Genomic DNA, 23,785 nt, shown 5'->3' on the forward strand with positions numbered 1-23,785 from the left:
TTCAGTGGGGAGCAGAAAAGGAGAGGAGGAGACATGATAATGTAAGATAAGAGTTTAAACATAATGCTGAGCTCTTTCAGCATTACTGACAAGGTTATAAACAAGCAGGTTTATGTTCCAGTCAGGTGTGGTATCTCCAAAGTTCTAGAAGCTTCTGCCCTGCACAGAGAAGGACCTGTGGAAGATTGGTCATTGTTGTGTTTTGCATGGATGAATGGGCAGCTAAGAAGTAGCAAAGTTTCAGCACTTAGTGTTTATAGGCAGGAGGAAGGTGATGGAGTCAAGCCCAGAAGTCTCAGACAGAATAAGGGGTAAGAGTGTTAAACTGGAAGAGGGTAGATTTTGATTGGATGTGAGAGTAATTTCTTCCCTGTGAGGGTGGGGGGCCCTGGCACAGGTTGCCCAGAGAAGCTGTGGCTATCCCATTCCTAGAAGTGTTGAAGGTCAGATGGGGCTTGGAGCACCCTGGAATAATGGAAGGTGTCCCTGCCCATGGCAGGATGTGGCACTGGACGGGCTTTAAGGTCCCTTCCAACCCAATGATTCCAGGATTCTGTGTCCTTTCCATGTTTGCTGTGTACTTCTTGGAGCAGTTCAGTAGTGCCCAACTGCCTCTGTCCTGTCTGTTCCAGGACTGGGCTGAAGATATTATGGCCATTGCCCGGAATCCCCTCACGTACAATGCTCCCCGCTACACCTTCCTAGAGAAAATGTAAGTTCTTTCTGAGTAACTTTTTTCTCTGAAATGTCCATGTCCTGCTCTTTCTGACAGTACTTGAAAAAAAAAAAAGACTTCAAACCATCCAGGTCCCTTGGCAGTCTCCAGACCAAGGCCTGGGTCATGCCAAGGTTAAGCTGATGGTCTACAGGACCCCGATTTTTAGTTCACTTTTCGATTATTTTCCCAATTGCATGTTTTTCCTTTCCTCTCACTTAGTAGGATCTCTTAAGATGGTACAAATGCATTTTTGTAATCTTGTTTGGGGTTTTTTTCACAGTCTAGTGAAGCTGAAGTTGCAACTGAATGAAGAGGGAAAGATTCCTGTCCGAAAGTGAGTGTGGATATTTGTTTCATTGTGTGTCCAGTCAGACTACAGGCAGAGCACCTGCTGAGAGGATGGTTGCTCAGTGGCTCCAGCTGTCTGTTCTTCCTGCACTTAAGAGGAGGAGAACTTTCCCTCTGTGTCCAGGCAGTGGAAGTGCTCCTGCTGCACTGCCATAGGTGACACATAATTTGAGTCTGGAAAGGAGACTTTGTGGCCTTCATCTACAGCAAGAAATGGCTTAAATAGCACAGATATAATTTCCTGCTTGTTGCAAGAAAAAAACAACAAAACAAAGTAACTTTGGTAAAATTCTGATCACAGATTATTTCACAAACCTGAGCTGAAAGGTGGATGAGGTGTAGGATTGTTTCCCTTTCCTGTAAGGAGTTCTCCATCTGGAGAGCTCTTTGCTGGACTCCCCAGTTCACCTGCAGCAGGGCTCCCTTGCTTTTCTTGTCTCCTTTCTCCCTGTGTGAGCACTCCAGTCCTACCCCACTTCCTCCATCCCTCAGCCTTTGCTCTGGATGTGCATGAGTGAAGCAGCCTCTGGGCCAGTGTTAGCGCTGGTTTAGGAGCAGAACAGATGGAGATTTGTCCTTCCCTGTCCCCAGCTTGGCCTTGTGCATCAGGTAGGGCTCCTATTAGAATGGGAAACAAGGCCCAGCCTGTCCCTTCTCCCCTGCAGTATGTGGCATGAATCTGGAATTGATTTTGTGCCATTCAGTGTCTTCCCAAGAAAAATTGCTCCAGGGCTGGTCCTGTGGTTCCTCTGTGTTGATTTAGCTCATAGAATGACAAAAGGCAGCACTGCCATGTTGAATTCCCTTTTGGGTCCATAAATTACCTTTTGTTGTAAGAATAAGAAGCTGCAGACAGTGCATTTGGGAAGTTCTGAACCACTCTGCTCTAGGTCTGTGCTGTGTTACAGCATCACAAGAGGTGAGCACTAATTACCCCAAATAAATACAGGCTCCAGGGTGTCTTGTAAGGCAGAGCTGTGCTGGATTAGGGCTACGCTGACTAAATGGGCTCCTGGAGGGCTGAGCTTTATTCAACACTAAACATTTTTGTTATTTGTTTTCTAAACCACCAGCCAGAAGAATTTCATTGTCAGAAACCAGAATATTCATCAAAAGGCTGTTAAAAATGTGTAGGTCTATAATGAATAGCACACTAGGGAAGAATGCTTTGAATTAATCTTTAAAATGCAAGCAAGGTAGCATTGCTGCAGGGAGAAACCAGCTTAGTCCTCTGGAACAAGCTAGGAAAAAATATCTGATACAGGTTGTACCTCTCCTCAGTGCCCATTTCTTGCAGAATGGTAAAAATGCAGACCATTAAATAGTCCACATTAAGAGCAAGGTTTATAAAAATACTCAGTACTGTAGGGTAAAAAAATTCCAGTAAAGGCTATAGGTAAACATAAGGCTTTCAAAACTACTAAAATTCTGAAAATTCCACAAGCATTTGCCTTTCCTTTAAATATGTAAATCCCTCTGGAATCATACCAAGGCTGCTGTAGTTTTGCCTTGCAAAGGGCAGGGTTTGCATGAGCTGCTGCAGTCCCCACCAGGCACTCCCACCTGGCAGCACAGGGCATTCCTTGTTCTCCTGTTTGCTATGTGCACCTGTGACTCCAGGAACTTAACAGGCTGTTAAGTGCCTCCGTGCACTTATAAATCCATGTGGATTTATCCGTGGTGGAGACCATGGTGCTGCTGACAGGGATGTTCTAAAAGGAGGGGAAGTTCAGTTATTGTTTCTTCTCCACAGCACCATAGGAAGCACCTCCAAGAGGGGCAGAAAAGGACAGGAGAGGGATTTTGAGTGACAGGGCTCTTACAGAGTCCACTGCAGAAATACAGAACTTCTGCTTTAAATCAGCAGTCAAAAAATGCTGTGTAGGTTTATCAAAGTCAGTCCCTCAGTTACTGCCCTGGAAAAACACTGTCTGTCTTTGCTGGTTCATGCTTACAGTTGTCTTGCCTGTCTCCCTTGCTGTGTATGTGGAGTGTCCTGCACTGCCTGCAGCTCCAGCCCCCCAACCTCTGTCTTGTCCCATGGTGTTTGTTTGCCTGTCTGGTCAGTATTTTTCAGATGTTCCCTGCAGACAAGAAAAGGGTGGAAGAAGCATTAAGAGCTTGTCATCTGCCAAATGGCAAGGTAAAGGTTTCTCTGGGTATCCAGAAGTCTCATGAGCTTGAGAAGGATCTTTTTCCCTGCCCTGACTGGGATGCCTTTGGCTGTGAAAAACCATCAGCCAAGATGCTCACAGTTGTTTACCTTACCCTACCACCGCCAGGCCTTAACTCTGGCCTGCTGGCATCAGCTCTTAGTGTCTTCCAGTAGCACTTGTGACTCCAGCACGTGCACTGTGTGGCACAAGGAGCAGCAACACCTGGCCAGATGTTCCAGTCATTACTGGGGTTGTCACAGCCAAGTGCTGAGCTGTGGGTGTTCATGACAGGTAAGAGCTGTCCCGGGTTTGTGGTCCTGACACATCTTCATTGCATTCTCAGAATGATGCCATCAACCCCGAGGACTTCCCCGAGCCGGTGTACAAGACGTTCCTCATGAATCTGTGTCCACGGCCCGAGATTGATGAGATATTTACCTCACAGTAAGTTTCCCTCAAGCCACAGGCCAGAACTTGGTCTCTTGTGGCAAAAGATAGACAGGAAGGAGGGGATTTAGTGTCATGGGGTTTGTATGGCCTTAGGCCTTAGAAGGGCAGGATCCCAGGTCACTTAATGCCTTCACTCATGGCCTGAATAAAAAGGATGAGACCTCAGTGTGCTATAGGACCCTGAAATATATGGGCCCAGAGGGAGGATCAACCTGAGGAAGGATCAACCTCTCCTATGTGAAAAGATTTCTGGGGTAATTCCCAAGCCTTACCTCTGCCCCTCTGTGATTCTCTCACTGCAGCCATCTAAAAGCAAAGCCCTACATGACCAAAGATCACCTGGCAAAGTTCATCAACAAGAAGCAGCGTGACACCCGCCTCAATGACATCCTCTTCCCACCAGCCAAACCTGAGCAGGTGCAGAGTCTGATAGAGAAGTATGAGCCCAGTCAATTTAACATCCAGAGAGGTGAGTCTTGTTCAGCCCAAAGCTCTTGCTATACAAGTGGGATGACAGAGCAGAAGATCTTGTGCCCTCTGCCATCCTGCTTCCCAGGGGAGCAGTCAGCCTGCTTCCCACAACTCCCTATTGTTCCCACAACTCTCTTTCCACCTCCAAAGAGGGGCCAGAACCGTTCTATTTGGTGACCCTGAACAGCTCTGTTTGCCACACAGGGCAGCTGTCTCCAGAGGGGATGGTCTGGTTCCTCTGTGGCCCCGAGAACAACCTGATAGTGCTGGACAAGCTGATGCTGTATCAGGACATGACCCAGCCACTCTCGCACTACTACATCAATTCCTCACACAACACCTATCTGACAGGTAAGGCTGTGCCAGGGCAGGCACACCCAGGGACAGGGAGGGACACAATCAGCCTGGCAGATGTGTGTGCCCTGGGGGATTTGAGGGCTGGGCTGACTCCAAATGCTGTGTGACATGAAGCAGTGTCACCCTGCAACCAAAAACATCTTGTCAGTCTGCTGCATCCACCTGCTGAAGGCTGGCAGAGACTCCTGTTGCCCCTGTGTGTGCAGGAGCTGTCCTGTGTGAGTAGCTAACACTGAGCCTCTCTCCTGCAGCTGGGCAGTTTTCTGGGACATCCTCTCCTGAAATGTACCGGCAGACGCTGCTGGCTGGCTGCCGCTGCGTGGAGCTGGACTGCTGGAAGGGCCGGCCCCCGGATGAGGAGCCCATCATCACCCACGGCTTCACCATGACAACTGAGATCCTCTTCAAGGTAGTGAAGAGCTTTCTCCATGGATGCTTTCCCCTGCCTGCTTTTAGACTGATTGCTGAGGGAGCCAGATGGCTGAGGATGTTTGAGAGGAAAAGATTGATGGTGAGGTGACAAGTGAATGAATGTGTGGGTAGAGGAAAAGTGAACAGATAAACACTAGCTTGGAGTTTGTACAATTTTGGAATCGGAGGAGTAGAAGAGAGGTTGATAGCTGGATGAAGATGGATGGATGAAGAAGGATGAAGAAGGATGAAGATGGATGGATGGATGGATGGATGGATGGATGGATGGATGGATGGATGGATGGATGGATGGATGGATGGATGGATGGATGGATGGATGGATGGATGAGGGAGATGTGGGAAGTCAGGCAGAAGCCATGGAGAGACGGCTGAGCAGAGGTGTGTGTGTACACAGGGCTGTGTCACAGAATGGATGCACAGAACTGGCATGAGGCTGGGGGGTTTATAGACAGAGGCACATCAGAGGAGCGAACAGGATGACTTTTAGAAAACAGTTAAAATGAGTTAATCTTCTGGTCTGCAGCAGGTTTCTATGGCTGACTGCCTCAAGTGGAGGCTTTTGGAAGAACAGGGTTCAATTTCTTCCTAATGATCTGAGTGTTGGAATGTATTTTGTGGAGCAGCTGGCTTCCCTGAGGATTCAGCTCCCAGCCTTTGGAAGCACAGCACAAAGCCAGGCAGTACAGGGCATTTATCCACAGCTTGCAAGTTACAAATAAAGGCATCACATTGACTTTTTCTGCACTCCTTTACACAGCTGCTGCCAACAGGTAGAGGCGCTTTAGATGGTTTTTTCCAGCTCTTTATTTTTCTTCTGTATCATCCCCCCAATTCCCACACTTCACTATTACTAAAATACTTATGTGTGAAGGGGAAAAAAACAACAAACCAAAGCAGTCCTTAAGGTCAGAGGTATTGTCCTCAGACTCAGTTATTTCCACAGCCCTGTGGTATCACTGCTGCTTTTTGCACAGCAGTTCACTGCAGATGGAACAGAAATAATGGCATTTGTAGCTGCTGTAATTGCAGAGTGCTGCTGAAGCCTGGGACCGTTCCTCAAGGAAATTATAACCTGCTAACACAGCATGTGCTGGGTTTTGGTTTTACATAACACATAGTCCTTCCTTCCACTACAACTCCTTTGGCCTTTTAGTAGCATTGTCTGAGGTTTCTCCTGAGAGCCTTGAGGCTTCTGTGACAGACTCCCAGTGGTCCACGGAGGAGCAGCTGTGGCAGCCTCCCTCCTTGCTGAGGTCATGGCTGATCCAGGATTTGAGATGATCAGGGGAGTCTAATTGCAAAGGAGCAAATGGCACTTCTTTACCAATTAGCAGGACCAGAAAGGAAAATAGTGGAAAGTTTGTGGCAGTTTAACAGGGGCTTGGGGAAAATATTATTTTTTCTTACATCATTAATGCTGAAAAGGTTTCCATGGTATTTGCATTTGAAATGTCAGCACAGCTGGTAACTGAACACTCCAGCTCTCTTTGCTGCCAGGCAAAAGGATTTTATAAGTAGCAGAAATGATAGAAAATTGGGCAGGTTCAGAGGTAAGTATGGATAGAGTTTGCAGTGGTTTAATGTGGTGCTGCACACACCTTTCTGCGCCAGTTCAAGGTGCTTGGGGCAGGGGTTTGTCCCTCTGGCCACACGCTCTCATGTGCAGTAATGTGTACGCTGATCTGTGCAGCAAAACCAAAATCTCACCTTGTTGCATCTTCAGCTTCTTTTTGGTGCAAGCTGTTGAGTTTAGCTCAGCGTGGATCCTCTGGAGCTGGAAATCTGGGCAGGTGTGAAAAAGATGACACTTCTCACTTTCTTACTAGGAGAAGTTTAGTGACTTTGAAAGGAGCTCCTGAGAGACAGTTATGGTGTCTGTTCAGTGGGAGGTCAGCTGTGTCTCTGTTATTAATGACTGCTGAGCTTCTCTCTGACCATGGCCTCTCCCTCAGGATGCCATTGAGGCCATTGCAGAAAGTGCTTTTAAAACATCTCCGTACCCTGTGATCCTGTCCTTCGAGAACCACGTGGACTCGTGAGTATTTGGTGACTGGGAGAACTGGCTGCTATGTCCAGAGCAGAAAACCCACAGGCAAGGGCTGCTGGGTTTTAAGTGAGTGCTGAGCTGAAGTGAAGCATTAATTGAGGTTTTTGAAGCAACTGAAGGTGGGTCAGAGCTGAAAGATGAGCCTTAACCTGTAGAGTGGGGTGATCACAGTTGTGCAGCCTTTTACCTAAGGGTTGCAGAGTATGAACATAGGAGTTGGCTTGGAAATGGGACCTTAACACCTGCATAGCTGAGGTGGCTTTCTGGGTAGAGGACATGGACATCTTTTGTTCATGCCAAACTCTGATTTTGGGCATTTGCTTTCCTCTTCACTCCTGCCTGATCTCTCTTAGGCCCAAGCAGCAGGCAAAGATGGCCGAGTACTGCCGAACAATTTTTGGAGACATGCTGCTGACAGAGCCACTGGAGAAATACCCGGTATGAGGGAGCTGGGGCAGGAGGCCACTGGGGAGGCTTTTCTGGAAAACTTGGTCACTCCTGGTGCTGGGAGGTGCCACAACAACAGATACGATGCCATGGACCTGGATCCTGGTTCATAGGGATAGGTGCAAAACTTGTTTAGCACTCTGTCACCTGAGGGGGTCCGGGTACTAAGCTCTAGGTGGCCAAGGATGTACCAAGGGTTCCAGGTGTGCTCTGTATGTGACACTGGTCCAGCTCTGTCTGTCAGCACTTGGAAACAGGAGCAAAGGCCTAATCCTGCTTTTAGCCTGGAAATATTCCCTTCCAGACACAGGTGGGCAGGTCAGTGTCATGTGCTTGGAATAGCTGAGGAAAGTCCCCCTCTGCTTGACCTCAGTCTTGATCTTACCCGTACAACAGGTATTTCTGTGGCCCCAGTGACACCTCTGGTGACACAACTGCCCTGCCAGGAGACATGGTTTTAAACATCTGAGCAGGATCTGTGTTCTGCAGGACACGAGGCAGATCCTTGGGGTGCACAGAGGAGGGATAGCTGAGGCACCTGGCCCAAGCATCTGTTTGAAAGCACTGAGACCCAAAGAAGAGCTGGAAAGAAGCAGTGAGCCAGCAGCAACTGCCCACTGTCCAGCCCCATGTCCAGGAAATAGGAACAGAGGGATGGGGGGGGGGGAACAGTTCAAGAGATCAGCTAAGCTATTTACAGGCCTTTGCTGTCTGTGCAGTCTGTCACATGTCCTTGTCCTGAGCCACCTCCTCTGGGATCTTTTTTAAATCTGCTGCAGGCAGTGTTTTAATGTGGCCTGAGTACTGAGGAGGGACTGAGGATCTGGGATATAATGAGAGAAGTAGGTGGAATGGGAAGCCAGAGGTATGTGGATGCCTTCAGGCCATCTAGGTGTTTTTTTTTAGCAGAATGGGTGGCTAGGCAGCATGGCAGAGCCTGAGAGGTGCAAAATGCTGGTCTGAAACCACAGGTGAAATCTTAGGAAAATTCTGCATTAATCTAGTGGGATATGCTGGCAGATGGAGGAAGTTAGGAATATAGTGGGTGAGAGATGTGTCTATGCACTGGCAATTGGCCAGGGAAACAGGAGAGGTGAGTGTTTGAATTCTGTGATGAAGTTTATCTGTTACAGCTGAAGCCAGGAGTACCTCTCCCAAGTCCTAAGGATCTCTTAAGGAAAATCTTGATTAAAAACAAAAAGAACCAATCTATGTCTGGGAAGAGGCAGAGCTCTTTGAAGAAAGGGAGGAACATGGAACCAGAAACCACTGAGCAGCCAGCCTCTGTGGATGTTGAAGATACTGGTATGTCCGAAGGGAAGGGAGACTAACAAAACTGATGGGCAAAGCCTTCTAAATCACTCAATACCTGGTGAGTTTGGGACAAGCCAGCACTAGTCATTAAATCAGTTATTCCAAGCAGCAGCAGAAAACTGGAAGAGAAATTAAATTTTCCGAATACTTTGAACACTTAGTCCAACCAAAAGAGAAGATCATTTACCTGCCCATCAGGTCATCCCTTAGTGATCCACTGATACACTCTGGCTTTTGGGTTGAGGGAGGGGGAATAATTTGTTACTGCTTGTAGCTCTCTGATAACCACAAATTCACCACAGCCTAGTTCTTCACCATGAGGGTCTTGGAGGTTCATAAAACCTTCAGCCCCTCTCTCCTCCCTTCCTGTCACCTCCTGGGCTCAGGGCCTCTGTGGTAGAACAGTCCCAGTCACGGTAAGAACACATGATATCATGTGAGGACAAGATGAGCATCACTGCAGAACACCTGGAAATGGGCATTTATTAGGAGGGGAAACAGCCCAGTGATTGTTGCTCCTGAGTGTGAGGGGAGCCTGTAGCAGGAATGGTTTGGTCTCTTGGGTGTGCTCATCCTCTGTGTACCAGTTAATGTTTGGATTTGGCCAATAAAATTGTAAGATTCTTCCCCTCAGTGTTCCAGCATTACTTGGTGGTGAAGTTTGGCAGAGCCCTCCACTGCCAGCAGCCTGCAGGGTCCTGTCTGTGTCCTCCTGATCCATACCACTGATAAGGGCCTGTGTGCTTAGTCTGTGCAGGTGATGTTGCTGAAGAGGAGCCAGAGGAAGAGGATGAACAGCTCAGAAATCTGGATGAAGAGGAAATTAAAAAGATGCAGTCAGATGAGGTACTGTCACTGTTGGTTCTTTTCCTTTTCTGTTTGGATTTTTGCTGGCTTCCATTTTTCTCTGGGGTCTCACCCTATTGAATAGAGATGAACCCAAAGTGCAAAGAGGAATGAATCTGTGGGGGACTTTCCATCCCCCAAGGGCAAGACCTTTGCAGTAAAAACTGAAAAAGAAAAATTTTGTTGCAAGCATAAAGAATGTGGCAGAGGAGTTACTGCTGACTGTGCATGATTTGGAGATAACTGTTTGCCTTGGGGGTGTTGGAGAGGCGTAGCCTAGGTCTGAGAAGTTGTTACTGAAAGTGCTGCTGCTGAAGGGGGAGGGAGGAGATCAGCATTTCCTTGAATAAAAGATCTGTTTCCCATTTCCATCTCCCTGGTATCCTTTGGAGAGGAGGAAAAACAATATCCCCATTTATCCCAGACTCCATGTTCTCAGGGGTCAAAGAGATCCTGGGCTTTGTACATCCTCCCTGGAACCTCTCGATGTGCCTTAATTCCATTTTTGCCCAGCCACAGGGAGATCCTGTGCCCCTACCCACCATGGAGCTGTAGGTCTGGGAAGCCAGAGAAACTGGAGCGCTCTGGTCAGGGCAGCCACCAGAGCTCTTTGACTGGGAGGGCCTGGTGCAGTTTGTTTCATCTCCAGGGAAGGTCTCTTCATCTGTTCCCTTTTGAATTGTTCTCTGCTCAGGGCACGGCTGGCCTGGAAGTGACAGCGTACGAGGAGATGTCCAGCCTGGTTAACTACATACAGCCCATCAAATTCAACTCCTTCGAGGTCTCTGCCAGTAAGTCAGCCTCAGTCCCTTTGGAATGCAGGCCAAGCGCTTCCTGCCTCTGCCAGGCCCCCATGCAGAACAGGGGCTGGGCGTGCCTTGCTCCTAAATGCAATCTCCTGTTTCTAGAGAAGAACCGGAGTTACGTCATCTCTTCCTTCACTGAGACCAAGGCTTGTGATCTAGTGAGCAAGTTCCCTGTGCAGTTTGTAGAGTATCCTTTTGGCAGCCCTTTTCCAGTGCCATTGGGTGCTTGGAGTGTGAGGGAGATGCTTGACAGGATGCATCCTGCTGTAGCCAATGTCAAGGCTGCCAGAGGCTTGTCCTTAAGTGAAAAGTGTATGGACAAGGAGCCTGAGCCTCCCTGGGGTCTTGTCTGGAAAGCTCTGAGCATTTGGTAGCAGAGCTCCAACAGTTTTTACAATAGGAATATGTGGGCTGGCCCCAGGCACAACAGGAATGGTGTTTCCTATAGAGCCTGTAGATACAACAAGTGGCAGATGAGCCGCATTTACCCCAAAGGCACCCGGATGGACTCCTCCAATTACCAGCCCCAGATGTTCTGGAATGTCGGCTGTCAGATGGTGGCACTCAACTTCCAGACCATGGGTGAGTGTCGGGGTGTGCTCCAGCCTCCGAGCAGGTGAGGTCAGGCACTGCTGGTCCCCAGGTGCTCCTGGTCTCTGTCTCTTCCTTTTCTGCCATTTCCCTGGTCATTACTCCATGTGCCTTTTCCCAAAGTGCTGTTCTCCTCTGATTTGATCTCCCACAGACCAACAGCACTTTTCCATGCCCAGCACAGACCTGGCAGGCACACATATGGACTGCTGTCACCCTGTGTCCGGGCACTGTCCCTGGCTGTCCTTTTCCACAGTGTCACAATTAATCATATCCCATGAGGACACCTGCAGCTCCCATCCCCCAAGTTGCTATCTCTACAAGGCAGAGGCAGAGCTCCATCTTGCCACAGCACTGACCTGTCTGTGCCATTATTTCCAGGATTTCGACCTGACCAGGGAGGAAAGGTCTTTCTTTGCTGCACAACCAACATAAGAAGGAAAGAAAAGACTTGAGAGAAAGCTGTACCTTACCCCTCGTCCTTCCTCAGAGGGCTGTGTTATGTATAAAGCATAGGAGACAAAAGGGAGCGTGTGCAAGGTTGATTCTGAAGAGGATGACAGTGCAGGCAGGTGCAGCAACCACCAGGCAGTGTCCTCAGTAGTGTCAGACAGAAGATGGCCTCAGAGGAGGCCCAAAATGAAAGGGGGAAGGAGTAGAGGAGCTTAGACAGTTACTTATTCCCACCCAAAAATAGCAGGTGCTCCTTAAAGCAGGTTTTAATTTAGTTCTGCCCATGACTTAAGGTGCAAGCTCAAGCAAACCACTTCCCTTCCTTACAACAGCTGCTGTAATACTTTTCCCTGTAGGGTGCTGAGAGGCTTAATTAGTTTTCAAGATGGCTTTGCGAGCTGTGGGCTGGCAGGGGCTGGGAGCTTCCGGCAGCTTTCAGCTCCCTCCCAGCACACAGGCTGCCTGTCCCCCCAAGCCCTGTCTCACTGTGTTGCTCTGCTCTCAGACGTCCCCATGCAGCAGAACATGGCCCTGTTTGAGTTCAATGGGCAGTGTGGGTACCTGCTCAAGCACGAGTTCATGCGGCGCCCCGACAAGCAGTTGGACCCCTTCTCTGTGGATCGCATCGACGGGCTGGTGGCCACTACTGTCTGTGTCACGGCAAGTACAGCCTGGGGACCCCGTCCTGTGTCACTCAGGGGGACTCTTAGTGCCACATGAACCCGTGGAGTCCTGTGAGAAAGCGTTACTGTGGCAACTCCCAGGCTTGTCGCTATTTTAAATTAATCATAATCACATGAAAATGGAAAATGAGCATCTGCCATGCAGAGGGAGCCAAGGCTGTGCTGGTAGGGAGAGAGGAAGTGCTGAAGCAAGAAATAGAGGTGAAGGTAAAAGAAGAGCTGGAGCAGAAAAGCTGTTTTGGAGTGGGAGAGTGACTTTAGGGTGAAGGAATGTGTGGGTCCCCCTGTTCTATTCTTCCCAGCAGTTGCTAACTCCGTTTGTGTTGTTCACAGGTGCTCTCTGGTCAGTTCCTCTCGGACCGCAGCGTGAAGACCTACGTGGAAGTGGAACTCCTTGGGCTGCCAAGGGATGCCAAACGCAAACACAGAACCAAATTGACCTCCACGGCCAACTCCATTAACCCTGTGTGGAAGGAGGAGGCTTTTGTTTTTGAAAAGGTGAGAATGTTTGATAGTAATTTAGGCAGAGAATCCTAAAAGCTCCCGATGGCCATGAGCACTGCCTTGGCAGAGGTCAGTTCCAGCAGAAGGGACTCCCCTCTGGAGACCTCTGGCCTGGCTTTGGACACTCTCAGGTAACATCCAAACAACAATATCCAAAACAACTCTGCATCAGTATTTCCCAGAACAGACAAGGGGTAGCTGGGAATGGTTCTGGAGATAACAGGCATCCAAAGTCTCCCCTCTATGATGACCTCTTCAGACTGATCAGTTTGGACAACTTCCAGCATCAGAAAGGAACTGAATTTCTATGGTTAAACTGTCAGTGAGAAACAGCCAAGCTGGAGTAGTAATGGGACCAGTTTTCAGTTGTGCCAGAACATGGAAAGCTGCCCTGTCTCTCCCCAGGAATTCAGTGATCACCAATCCAGCTGCAGGGCACAGGGAAGATAAGTCAAGTATACATTATACAATTCATCTGTCAGGCACAGTATGAAGCTACAGATATTTTCAGCCTACTTGGCTAAAATATCCTCCTTTCAGAAACACTCTGAGGCTTCACTCCTGGCAGAATAATTTTGAGTTCATTTTATGGCACAAGAATACAGGGAAGGAGGGATTCAAAAGCCTTTATTAGCAATGTTACCGTGTTTGCTAAATTATCCATCGCAGTTCATTCCAGTGAGTTCTTCCTGGAAGCAGTGGTTTGGAGGGTTTGTTGCCCTGTTTTTGTCTTTAGGTAACCTGTGATCCTGGGCAGGCTGAGAAGACTGTGTTTGGTGGAGTTTCTGGGCATTCAGCTATGATGTCTATGATAAACTGTGCCCTTAAATTACAAGGATTACAATTTCCAGGATGGCAGTGCCATCCTGGAAGACATGGAATGGTTTGGTTGGAAGGAGGAGGATGCTGCTATCAAGAGTGAGGTGAGGATACTGATGCCTTACTCTGCTTTTCCCTTAGATCATGATGCCCGAGTTGGCATCTCTCAAAATTGTGGCTTGGGAAGAAGGAGGGAAGTTCATTGGCCAGCGTATCATTCCCATCATCGCAATGCACCCAGGTAAATCAGTGGAAATTCCTTCAGCTTTTGTGCCCTTCAGACCTGTCCAGTGGGAGCCATAAAGACCATACAAGCAGCTGCATACTTTGCTCCTTAATCTTCATGCCCACAGGCAGAGGAACCTTGAAATCCATCTTGTTATAGCCTTGGCTTTATCCCATGATATACAGGCTCCTCCTGTAAAGAGGAGCCTTGGGCTGCTGGAGCAGACAGGGAGGGACAGGATGCCACCAGCTCAACTCCCTCCCCTCTGTGCCCCAGGCTACCACCACGTGTGCCTGCGCAGCGAGAGCAACATGCCACTGACCATGCCTGCCCTCTTCGTGTTCCTGGAGATCAAGGACTACGTGCCAGATGCTTGGGCAGGTAGGGAGTGCTGGAATGGGGGGGGTGCTTCTGGCCTCCTCCAAACTCTGATTCAGAAGTATTTTTCCAGCATGGGAAGTGCTTTCCTGCTGCACCCTCACTTCCTTGTCAGGGTGGGACTTGAGTGCATGCCAGCATCCTGTCACAGCCTCGCTGCCTTGGGAAGAGCATGGAGGCTCCCACTGCAGCTGTGCCTGGTTCCCACCTGAGGTGCAGTGCAGGTGGACCAGGCTCCAGTGTGGAATGGCTCGGCCCTACCCTTGTTTGGAGGCAGGGAGAATTTTCCTTGAAGGAATAGGTGACATCTCTCAGGGGCTGCAGAGAACAGGGGCTTTAGGGAGATTTTAGGAGTGATGCTTTTCCCTACTGGAAGAGAAGGGAGGTTCTTGCTGGTACTGAGATATGGGGACCTTCCTTTGAGAAGGGTCAGAGCTGGATGTGACAGAAGCCTCACCAGAGGGATCAACTGTCATGACCAAACCAGAGTGCAGTGGCATCAGCTACAGGAGCTCTTGTGAATACTTCCCATGTTTGCTCTCTCCTCCCCCATGTTCATACAAATGAACCTTATTCACTGGAGAAATCCTGAGAAATTTGATTTATCACATTTTTATTAAAAAGATGAGGTTTATACAATGTTGGGCTGGAACTGGAGCAAGCAGCTGTGCAGGTGGGAAAAATCCTAACCTGGCCCTTGCTTTTGGGAGCAGCGTTTCCAAAATCACTTCACAGAGCTACCCTGAACATCATTTGTGAGCCATGGCCTTGGACTGGCACTGAGGTGAAGGAGGTTCCCTTCCTCCCTCCCTTGTGCTGTCAGGGACACTGTGTTACAAGCAGAGAACACAAACTACTCCTTCTTCACAGTGTCCTGCACTGGGCAGGGAAATGAGTCCATGAGTTGTTTGCTATCCAAGCCAAGCCCTGCTCTCTGTTTCCAGATCTCACTATTGCCCTCTCCAACCCCATCAAGTTCTTCAACCTGCAGGACAAGTGCTTGATGAAGCTCAAGGATACCTCAGGGGAGGTGAGTTTTTCCAGGTTCTGTTCTCTAGAGTACCTTGCATGGATTCAGCTTGAAATAATGGAGCTTTCATTACCTCTGATCTTTGTTTTAGAAGCCTGGCACACAGACAAACCTCTCATCTGCTGAGACTAACGGGGTGGCAGGCTCCACTAGGAAACCCAGCATTCCTCCCTCTAACAGGTCCACAGGTAAGTTTCCAAGAGCTTCCAAGCATTTAAGCATCTTGGCAGCTTAATTAATTCTTCTGTACTGACACCAACGTCCTTCACACGGGCTGTGTTCTGGTGAGCTCTCCTCTGTCCATTTCCAACCTGGACATCCAAGATGGGACATTAACAGGAACTTCTTTTGGAATTTCAGGAGCAGCAGTGTTCACCAAGGATGAAGCTGTGTTAGAAGTAATGCAGATGGCAGGTAACTCCTCATGCTGGTCACCTGGGCTGAGGCCCTGCCTGTCATCTTATATTTCCACATTAAAAAGACATGTCCCAACCCTTCCTGGTGTAGCCAGCACTAAAGATAAATCCTAGGAATCCTGGGGCTCCAGGACAGGTTTCCTTCGGCACAGCTGCACGCCCTGTGCAACATGTTGTTCACCTGCTTCTGGGTGCCTGAATGCAGTGTGATACCAATTCCTGCAAACATGAGGCCTAATTGTGCCTCAAAACTGAACTGAAGGCACAAGAGAAAACCTGTTTAGTTCAGGATATGTTGGCAAATTACTGTTATGTACATTGCTTTTTTAGAAGTTATTCCTAAAGAAAAGGGTTTGCCAGGACAGAATGTGTACCTGGGGAGAGGCATCCCAAGGTGTGGAGCAGAGGGGGCTCTGGTTTGGATGTGGTGATTGAGGAACATGTATTGGAGCTGTATGCTCCAGTTTCCCCACTCCAAGCCTTGGGAAGGAGTTGGCATTGTTCAGTTTGTGTTTCAGAGCCTGAGACAATCACCCTTGCTGAGCTGCAGCAGAAGAAGCGCTTCCTGAAGCTGCTGAAGAGGCAGGAGAAGGAGCTGAGGGAGCTGGAGTGGAAGGGAAGCAAACAGAGGGAGGAGCTGCTGCAGAAATACTCTGTGCTCTTTTCGGAGCTGGCCTGCCCTGGGGGCAATAAAAGGACAATACGCACAAGGAAAACACAGAAGAAGAGGTAACCACAGCCTGGGATCACCTTCCCAAACCAAAACAAGGATGCCCAGGGAAACCCTTCTTTGCAGGAAGATGGAGCAGTGCAGGCATGTGCATGTCCCTGCGTTGCTCTCACTGAGGGTGGGTGGGAAGGTTGGGATGGTATCGGCGTGGCGAGAAGCAGCATGGCCCCTGTTTCTGTTCTGCAGGAGCGTGACCCCAAGTGATGCTGGTACCAGTGCAAATCCTGTGAAAGCAGCAGAGAGCATTGATTGCCACTGGCTCGTGGAGCTGAGGGAGAAGCTGGAGAGGGACCTCATCCACCTTGGGGAGGAGCACCACAATCACATCCGAAGGAAGAAAGAGCAGCATGCTACCGAGGTGAGGGCTGCGAGTGTCACCTGAAAACATGTACTGGGACAGCCCCAAAAATCCGAAGTTATTCACTAAACTGAGCTTGGGAATGTGGGCCCAGAACATACCTGACACATGCACACGCCAGGTAACTGAGAATGAAAACATGAAGCTTATTTGTTAGAAGCCCAAAAATCCTGAAGAAACATTTTTATATGTCTGCTGTTTTTTAAAACAAGAGTAGCATTGCCCTGGAGCACAGCACACTCCAGGAGCCTGGGGGCTGGGGTGATGTGGGGGTGGGCTGAGGGCTCACCAGTGGCACCATCAGAGCGTGTTCTGCTGTTTGACTTGGTGGAAGTCAGAGTCCAGGTGAGGGGAGTCCTGCAGACTGAGCTCAGCCAAGGCCAGAAGGAGCCATGGTGGTGCCTGGGGACAGAGTGCAGGCCATGGGATGGTGGTGATGGTAAATCCAGCATATGCTATCTGTTCCAATGAAAGGGGAGTGATTCCAGGCTTGGGAGGCCTTTTCCCATTAGTGTTTTCTGAAGGAATTTGCACTGATATATCTTAAATCTTCAGTTCCCTGGTGCACCTTAGGCTTGACAGGCCTCTTGCAAGCTGTGTGCAACCCTGAGGGGAAGATAACACTTGGGCTCTGGCTCACCTGGGAATCAGGTTTCTTGCCTGGGAGAGGAGCCAGGGATGAAACCTTCCTGTCTCACAAGTGCAGTCCACTGGCACAGTGGGGCTGCATGTAGAGCTGAGCTCACTCCTGTGCCAATGTTTGCACTGAGCCTCGGGGTTTCAGAATTTGCTGCTCCTGGAATTCAGTGCAGGGAGGTGTACAGCTGGCTTGGGTGCAACTGGATACAGATGAGGTGCAGTGTCTCATCCTGCTTTGTTCCCTTTTGGTCTTGTGTTCATCCCTTAAACAGCAAGTTGCCAGGATCCTGGAGCTGGCCAGGGAGAAGCAGGCAGCTGAGCTGCGGGTGCTGAGGGACACATCGGAAAGGTAAATATGGCAGTGGAATCACAAACAATGCCAGGTTCTGCTCCAAGCAGCACTTTCTGCTGGATCTCACAGCTCTGCTCTGCAGCCAGGGAGGGAGGATGGTAAGAAATTGAGGCAGGGGGATGTGACAGGAGATCTCACACAGTGGTATGGGGGAAGATGCCTCTTGTGATTCCCAGAACAGTGTTCCTGCCAGGAACAGGAGGCACCAAGCAGGATACAGTGTTCCATCTGCAGTGAGCAGCCTGGAGCCACTGATGGGGAAAGATAGGAAATACACTGCTAGTCCCTGGCTGCCACCTCTGTCTCTTGCAGTCAGGAGCTCACATTAATCCCTTCCAGGGACTGATGTGCTCTATCTTCTAAGTGAATTGAGCATCTTGGCTCCAGTATTTAAACAAACTGACAGAACCAACTGACCAATTTCTAGCCAGACATGTATCCATTTGTTCTTACAAGAACTTTGTCCTGAAGCTGGAATCCTCACTCATTCCTACTTCCCATTAAATGCTGTCTCAGTCTTTAGTTGCAAATTCATATAGAACTGCCTCTTTTTGTGTCCTGTCCCAAGCCAGAGTCTCTTTACTCAGCTATTCAGTGTATTCAGGCAAGTCTAAGGAAACAGGTGAGTAGCCAGGTAATGGTTTGCTGACAGTAGGATGTCATTAGTACCGTCACATCTCCCTGGCTGGGAGAAGCTCCAGAAAGATTTCAAGATCTGCAGCAACAGGCAATGAAATGGCAGTTCAGTTTAGCATGAATGAATATAAAATAATGTGAATGGAAAACCCTGGCCACAGCCCATCAGTGCACTGGTTTTGGCACTCAGGTAAGAGATCATCAGCTGCTGTGGATGTTCTTCATTCCCAGCTCTGAAGTGGCCAAAGTGACAAACAGGATTTTGGGAATTGTACAGGGAAACAAAAAAAAGATTGAGTCAGCCTTGTCAGCCACAGGATCCATCTGCATAGAGCTGTCCCCTTCTTAGTGTGCCATCTCAAACAAATAAAGTCTCTGAAAGGCCAAGAAGAACAGCCAGCACTGGGGAGGAATTTGTGCACAAAAAGGAATTAAATGGGACAGCTAGGAGAACAGATGTTTGAGGGAATGTGACAGCAATGTGTAAGTCATGAATGGTCTGGAAGAGGGAAGTGATTGCTCACTGTTTCTCAGTGGAGGGAAGGATGGGACATCCAGTGAATGTCTTGGGCATGTCTGTCACACTGTGTATAAATTAAGTGCTGTTCCTCTCACAGCAAAGAGCTGTGAAATCCAAAAGTGAAGGTAAACTCTAAAGTACGAGTGACATGATGGAACACGATACTTGCATAGATACTGGAGGATAGACTGGAAACTGGGAAGGTAGAGGAGGGAAAATTTCCTGTACACTTGTTCTTTCTTACACTTGCCTTTAGTATGTGCTGCCTCCACTGCTGGGCTAGGACATATCCTGACTCAGCACTTAAAATATCCTTGAGACTCCAGACCTCCTCCTGCACAGTCTCCCACATTTGGTGTTTCTGGACAGTGGAACACTCCAAAGGGCTGTGGATGGAGGACTGCTCTGCTGTCTGGGGCTGGTAACCAGGCTGTATCTCCTCTCTTCTCTCCACAGCAACATTAAAGACATTAAGAAGCGGATGGAGGCAAAGAGAGTGGAGCGGGTCCAGGCCATGCTGAGGAATACCAGTGACAAGGCTGCTCAGGAGAGGTGCGGGAGTGGATGTTCCTGGCTCTGCCCATGCAGGGTCTCCTGTTGACTTGGAAGATGTGAAAGTAGAATTTTGCATCCAGTTATTTGCCTTATGGCTCAGCCAACTCTTAGTGGTGTTTTGGTGTTTTATTTGTCCTTTCTAGAAGTACAGCAGCTTCTCTCTGTGGTAGGACAGGGTGGGAATGTAACATACCTGTTGGTCAGTATAGTACTGATCAGTCCTGACAAATGGGTTTTATGGAAGGAGAAGAGCTGGATTTTACAGGGTTTTATAATTTTCTTTAAAGGTTGAAGAAAGAAATTAACAATGCCCACATTCAGGAAGTGGTGCAGACAGTCAAACGGGTGAGTTCAGGGGGGTCAGGCCGCCCCAGCAGCTCTGGGGTCTGCGGGGGGGTGGGCAGGGCAACTCAGCGTCCCGGGCATTTGTAACTCACAACGCGGGAACAATGGGAAAGCCCAGTGGGAGGAAAGACACCTCAAGGACCCCAGCTCTGCGCCCTTTGAAGATCCAGTGCCAGTTCATGTCTGTCTGTCAGTGAGTGTCAGCATTTGAGTCCATTTGTCCATGTGTGTCCATGTATGTGTGTCTGAGTGGCCATGTGTCCAGCTGTGTCTATGTCCATCTGTGTGTCTGTCCATGTGTAGCTGTGCCTGATTGTCTGTGTGTGAGTACAGGTATCCCTGTGTCTGTGTGTGTCCAGGTGTCTGTCCTTATGCAAGTGTGTGTATCCATGTATCTCTGTGTGTGTCCCCCTGTATGTCTGTGTCCCTGTCCTTATGTCCCACATGCCCACGTGCACTCAGCCTGCCAGGCTGTTGTGGTGTCCCTGAATCCAGGCTGCTGCTCCTGGCCCACCCTGCTAGGCTGAGCTTGGGATGTATAAAGCCCTTGCTTATAAAACTGGAACCTGAGGGGGATTAATTTATTCTTTTTAAAGATGACAGAGAAGACTGGCAGGTTCCAGCAGAAACTGGAGGAGAAGCAGGCAGCAAATCTTCAGTCCATCAAGGAGAGGGAAAGCCAGGTAAGAACAACATTTCGGGTCAGGGCTGTTCCTTGGCACAAGAAGTCCAAACCCCCAGAGAATCAATCTTGATGGCCGCCCTCAGCCCACCCATTCCCAGGGGGTGAGAAAGTGGATGAGAGAACCCACACAGACCCCAGAAGGACCAACAGCTCATCCCAGAGCTCCTGGTCTCTCTGCTTGACTCCAGTGTGTGGGAATGACCTGATTCTCCATTTACAGCTCCAGCAGCAGGTACGGGTAGAATATGAGGAGAAGTTGAGAGCTCTGAACATGGAGGTTCAGGAGATCGTGAAGAACTACACCAAAGCCAGCTTTCCTGGAGAGCCACAGACTGGGAAGGAAGCAGGTCAGAGCATTCCTGAGGGAGAACAAGGCTCTACAGATCGACTGGAAGCAAATATCCCAGTGGCAGAGGTGTCCAGGCTTACACTGGCAATGACTGAGCCGTCAGGAGCCGCAATGGATGTGGAGATAGAAGAGAGCATATTCTGAGATGAGGCCCTTCCTTACTGTTGATTGCAGGAAGTTATATGGTGAAGTAACAACCAGCTTCACAAACTACTGCTATCCCTTTCCATTCTGGGGAGCTCCTGAAATCCTTCAGGAATGTACCACATTATTCCAGACATCTGGAAGCAGTCTGGAGAGCTCACCCTTCAGGGTACTGCACCTTCTGTGTTCCCCAGCCTGAGCTCTGAGGTATTTCAGCAGTGGGAAAGGGCGTGTGCCTGCAGACCAACACTCCCTGTTGGCATCACAGCAGCAGCTACAGGAATATTTACTTTGCATTCAGAACAGTTTTTAGAGTCAGTTCCCTCATCATTCCTCACATGCATCTCTTCACATCAGCCCAACTCCTCCTAATATCTTCCACATGGTTCAAGGAAACAGCAATAAACAAACCTAAACACTGATACAAAGAGACACCACAGGTGGGGATAGGGGTGGGAAGTGGGCTCAGTCACAGCAAACCACACCATGCTGTGTGTCCTACAGGAGAACAGTTACATCTGAAGCTGCATTAATAAACAATTACAAATGCTGCTATAAACAAACCAAACCCCAGGTCAAGCAGGTATGAGACAGCATGTTCTAAGCCTAGTCTGAACACCCAACAAGAGTCCACCTCTCCCCTGTGGTGTCACCAGAGTACTGGAATTATGGATTGTACATTTCTGAGCTATTTATTTTCTAAAAAAAAATAAAACATAGCCGTTCTTAAACAATGGGGTCACTTGTTACTTAGCTGCAGTTAGTGTGTGTGTGTGTGTGTCCATCTCCATGTCTGTGTCCAGGTGTCTCTGTAGCTGTATCCATGGCCCTGTGTTCATGTGTGTGTCTGCGTGTCTAGGTATGTACGTGTATGTCTGCATGTGTCCATTTGTGTGTTTGTGTGTCTGGTGTCTGTCCATTTGTGTCTGTATGTCCACACACATGTGTGTGTGTGTGATCCATGTCTCAGTGTGGGACTGTGTGTGTGTCCATGTGTCTGTCTGCGTCCATCTATCCAGCTGTGTCCCTGTGTATTTCTCTGTGCGTGTTTGTGTCTGTCTTTGTATCCATGCATCTCTGTGTGTCCATGTCTGTCTGGTCTGTCCATGTCTGCAAGCATGTGCATGTGTCTGCATGTCTGTGTCTCTGTAGCCAGGTGTGTATGTCAGTCTTTGCATCTATCTTCTGTGTGTCTGTCCATGTCCCTGTGTCTCCACATCTGTCTGTTCGTGTCAATGTCACAGTGTCTGGGCCTGTGTGGCTGTGTCCATGTGTGTGTCCCTGTGTGCCCATGTGGGTGTGTATCTCTGTTCCATGTGTGTCTCTGTGCACGTATCTGTCTGCGAGTCTGTGTGTCCACGTCCCTGTGTGGTTGTCTGTCCACCTGTCTCTGTCCCTGTGGTGTTTGAGGCCCTTCCTCATCAGAGAACAAGGTCCAGCTGCAGCCAGGGAGCAGTTGGAGATTTTACCTTAAATCCAGAGAGGCAGCACTGGCAGTTCTAAAGCAGAGCACAGGGGCACTGAGCCCTGCATCCTACACCAGTGTGTCACCAGCTTTGGCCACTCAAACCCCTCCAGAGGAGCTTTTTAGAGGTTATTTTAAAGGAAAATTTGTCCCATCTCTCCCTGGAGGGAACCCAGACACCAATGTCAGACCAGAACATGGGCACAGGGTGGCCCCTTTTCCACAGACTGCCAAAGTTTCAGGGCTGTTTTTTTTCCCTCAAAGCATCTCTGGAAATGAATCTGCAGAATAAACCTGAGTCAGAGAGAGACGCATGGAAAGCCAGGGCACAACGGCAGGGCCGGGGCTTGCAGGAGTTTTCCTTCCTCCAGGGCTGCACCCTAAAGATTTTGTTGCACAGGGACAGTGGCAGGCAGGACGTACTCTGTCCCTTCACACAGCACATGACAGAATAAACACTCCAAGTCAGGCTGGCCAGGTTCAATCTCACAGGCTGCTCCTACCAACAGCACCGGCACAAGGTGTGACACTGGACAGCACCACTACAGTCTCCTTCCCTCCATCCTGCCACAATTCCCAAACAGCTTCACTTTCCGGCCTAGAGACCTCTAATTCCTGCCTTGCTTCAACTGCTCCCCCAGGAGCCATCTGAGAGCCAGCAGAACCCATTGCTCTGCCCTCCTCAAGCTGAGCTCCTCTGTCCCTTCCCCATGCAGAGCATCAGTGTCCCCACAGCTCTGAACAGCACAAACCCAGAGGCCAAAGCAAGGCCTGACACAGCACTGGAGCAAAATGCTCTGCAGGGGGTTCCTTGAGGCATGGGCATTTCAAAATTGACCAGAGCTCAGCTGGACTATGACACAGGGAACTTCAACACATAGAATTCGTGGTATTAATGTCCACTGATGTTTGAAACCTGAGCAAGGTTCACACAACGCCGCAACAACTTGTGCCCTCACACAACCCCATCACAGTTTCTGCATTGCAACCCTTCTGTTATGGAACCCAACACTGGCACAGGGGTTAATGCCAAATTTCATGAAAAACAGCTGCAATCTTTTACATAGATTTCACCTCAGTGCTAAAAAACACTTTCTAAATGTACTTTTCAGAGTGCACACAGAAGCATCACTAAAAGCAAAGCCAGGGCTCCCATGAAGCATGAACCATACTCTGTATCACCCCCTTTCTCCCCAGGGTGCCTCTGAGCCCATGTGCCGTGGTGCCTCCAACACCTCCCTGTCTGTCTGCACAAAATGGGGGAAAGTTCTGCAAGATGGGAAATGGACAAACAAATAAATAATAAATCATAATAAATAAAGGCACTAAACCAAACATTACTGCAAGGGTTCCCGAGCACATCTTGAACCCAACCATCCCTCCAGCAGCACAATTCAGTCACATAATGGTTTGGTTACTCACAGACTCCAGAGGGAGAGGCCATCTGATTTTCCAGCACTATTTCTTCCCACGGGATTGAGACATCTTGAGGATTCCTTCCTGTGCAGCCCTGCC

General features: G+C 49.0%; 1 protein-coding gene across 1 annotated transcript in view; it reads left to right on the forward strand.

Moving 5' to 3' along the window:
- The window catches only part of PLCB2 (phospholipase C beta 2), a 34,446-nt gene extending 12,954 nt beyond the window's left edge, over positions 1 to 21,492 (forward strand). Inside the window, exons 5-32 of the mRNA XM_014309280.2 lie at positions 633 to 712; positions 999 to 1,052; positions 3,134 to 3,209; positions 3,566 to 3,666; positions 3,975 to 4,141; positions 4,348 to 4,494; positions 4,752 to 4,909; positions 6,885 to 6,967; positions 7,333 to 7,417; positions 8,560 to 8,731; positions 9,489 to 9,586; positions 10,281 to 10,377; positions 10,495 to 10,579; positions 10,850 to 10,974; positions 11,942 to 12,096; positions 12,453 to 12,617; positions 13,584 to 13,683; positions 13,945 to 14,049; positions 14,991 to 15,076; positions 15,168 to 15,264; positions 15,437 to 15,490; positions 16,011 to 16,221; positions 16,409 to 16,580; positions 17,492 to 17,568; positions 19,184 to 19,279; positions 19,570 to 19,627; positions 20,224 to 20,310; positions 20,533 to 21,492. Coding sequence (XP_014164755.1) covers positions 633 to 712; positions 999 to 1,052; positions 3,134 to 3,209; positions 3,566 to 3,666; positions 3,975 to 4,141; positions 4,348 to 4,494; positions 4,752 to 4,909; positions 6,885 to 6,967; positions 7,333 to 7,417; positions 8,560 to 8,731; positions 9,489 to 9,586; positions 10,281 to 10,377; positions 10,495 to 10,579; positions 10,850 to 10,974; positions 11,942 to 12,096; positions 12,453 to 12,617; positions 13,584 to 13,683; positions 13,945 to 14,049; positions 14,991 to 15,076; positions 15,168 to 15,264; positions 15,437 to 15,490; positions 16,011 to 16,221; positions 16,409 to 16,580; positions 17,492 to 17,568; positions 19,184 to 19,279; positions 19,570 to 19,627; positions 20,224 to 20,310; positions 20,533 to 20,805 — 3,264 coding nt within the window. The 3' untranslated portion in view covers positions 20,806 to 21,492. The remainder of the gene's footprint in view (positions 1 to 632; positions 713 to 998; positions 1,053 to 3,133; positions 3,210 to 3,565; positions 3,667 to 3,974; positions 4,142 to 4,347; positions 4,495 to 4,751; positions 4,910 to 6,884; positions 6,968 to 7,332; positions 7,418 to 8,559; positions 8,732 to 9,488; positions 9,587 to 10,280; positions 10,378 to 10,494; positions 10,580 to 10,849; positions 10,975 to 11,941; positions 12,097 to 12,452; positions 12,618 to 13,583; positions 13,684 to 13,944; positions 14,050 to 14,990; positions 15,077 to 15,167; positions 15,265 to 15,436; positions 15,491 to 16,010; positions 16,222 to 16,408; positions 16,581 to 17,491; positions 17,569 to 19,183; positions 19,280 to 19,569; positions 19,628 to 20,223; positions 20,311 to 20,532) is intronic.
- Positions 21,493 to 23,785: the final 2,293 nt, after the last annotated feature.

This window comes from Geospiza fortis, unplaced genomic scaffold (assembly GCF_000277835.1).
Source record: "Geospiza fortis unplaced genomic scaffold, GeoFor_1.0 scaffold450, whole genome shotgun sequence".
In the NCBI taxonomy this organism is placed as follows: domain Eukaryota; kingdom Metazoa; phylum Chordata; class Aves; order Passeriformes; family Thraupidae; genus Geospiza; species Geospiza fortis.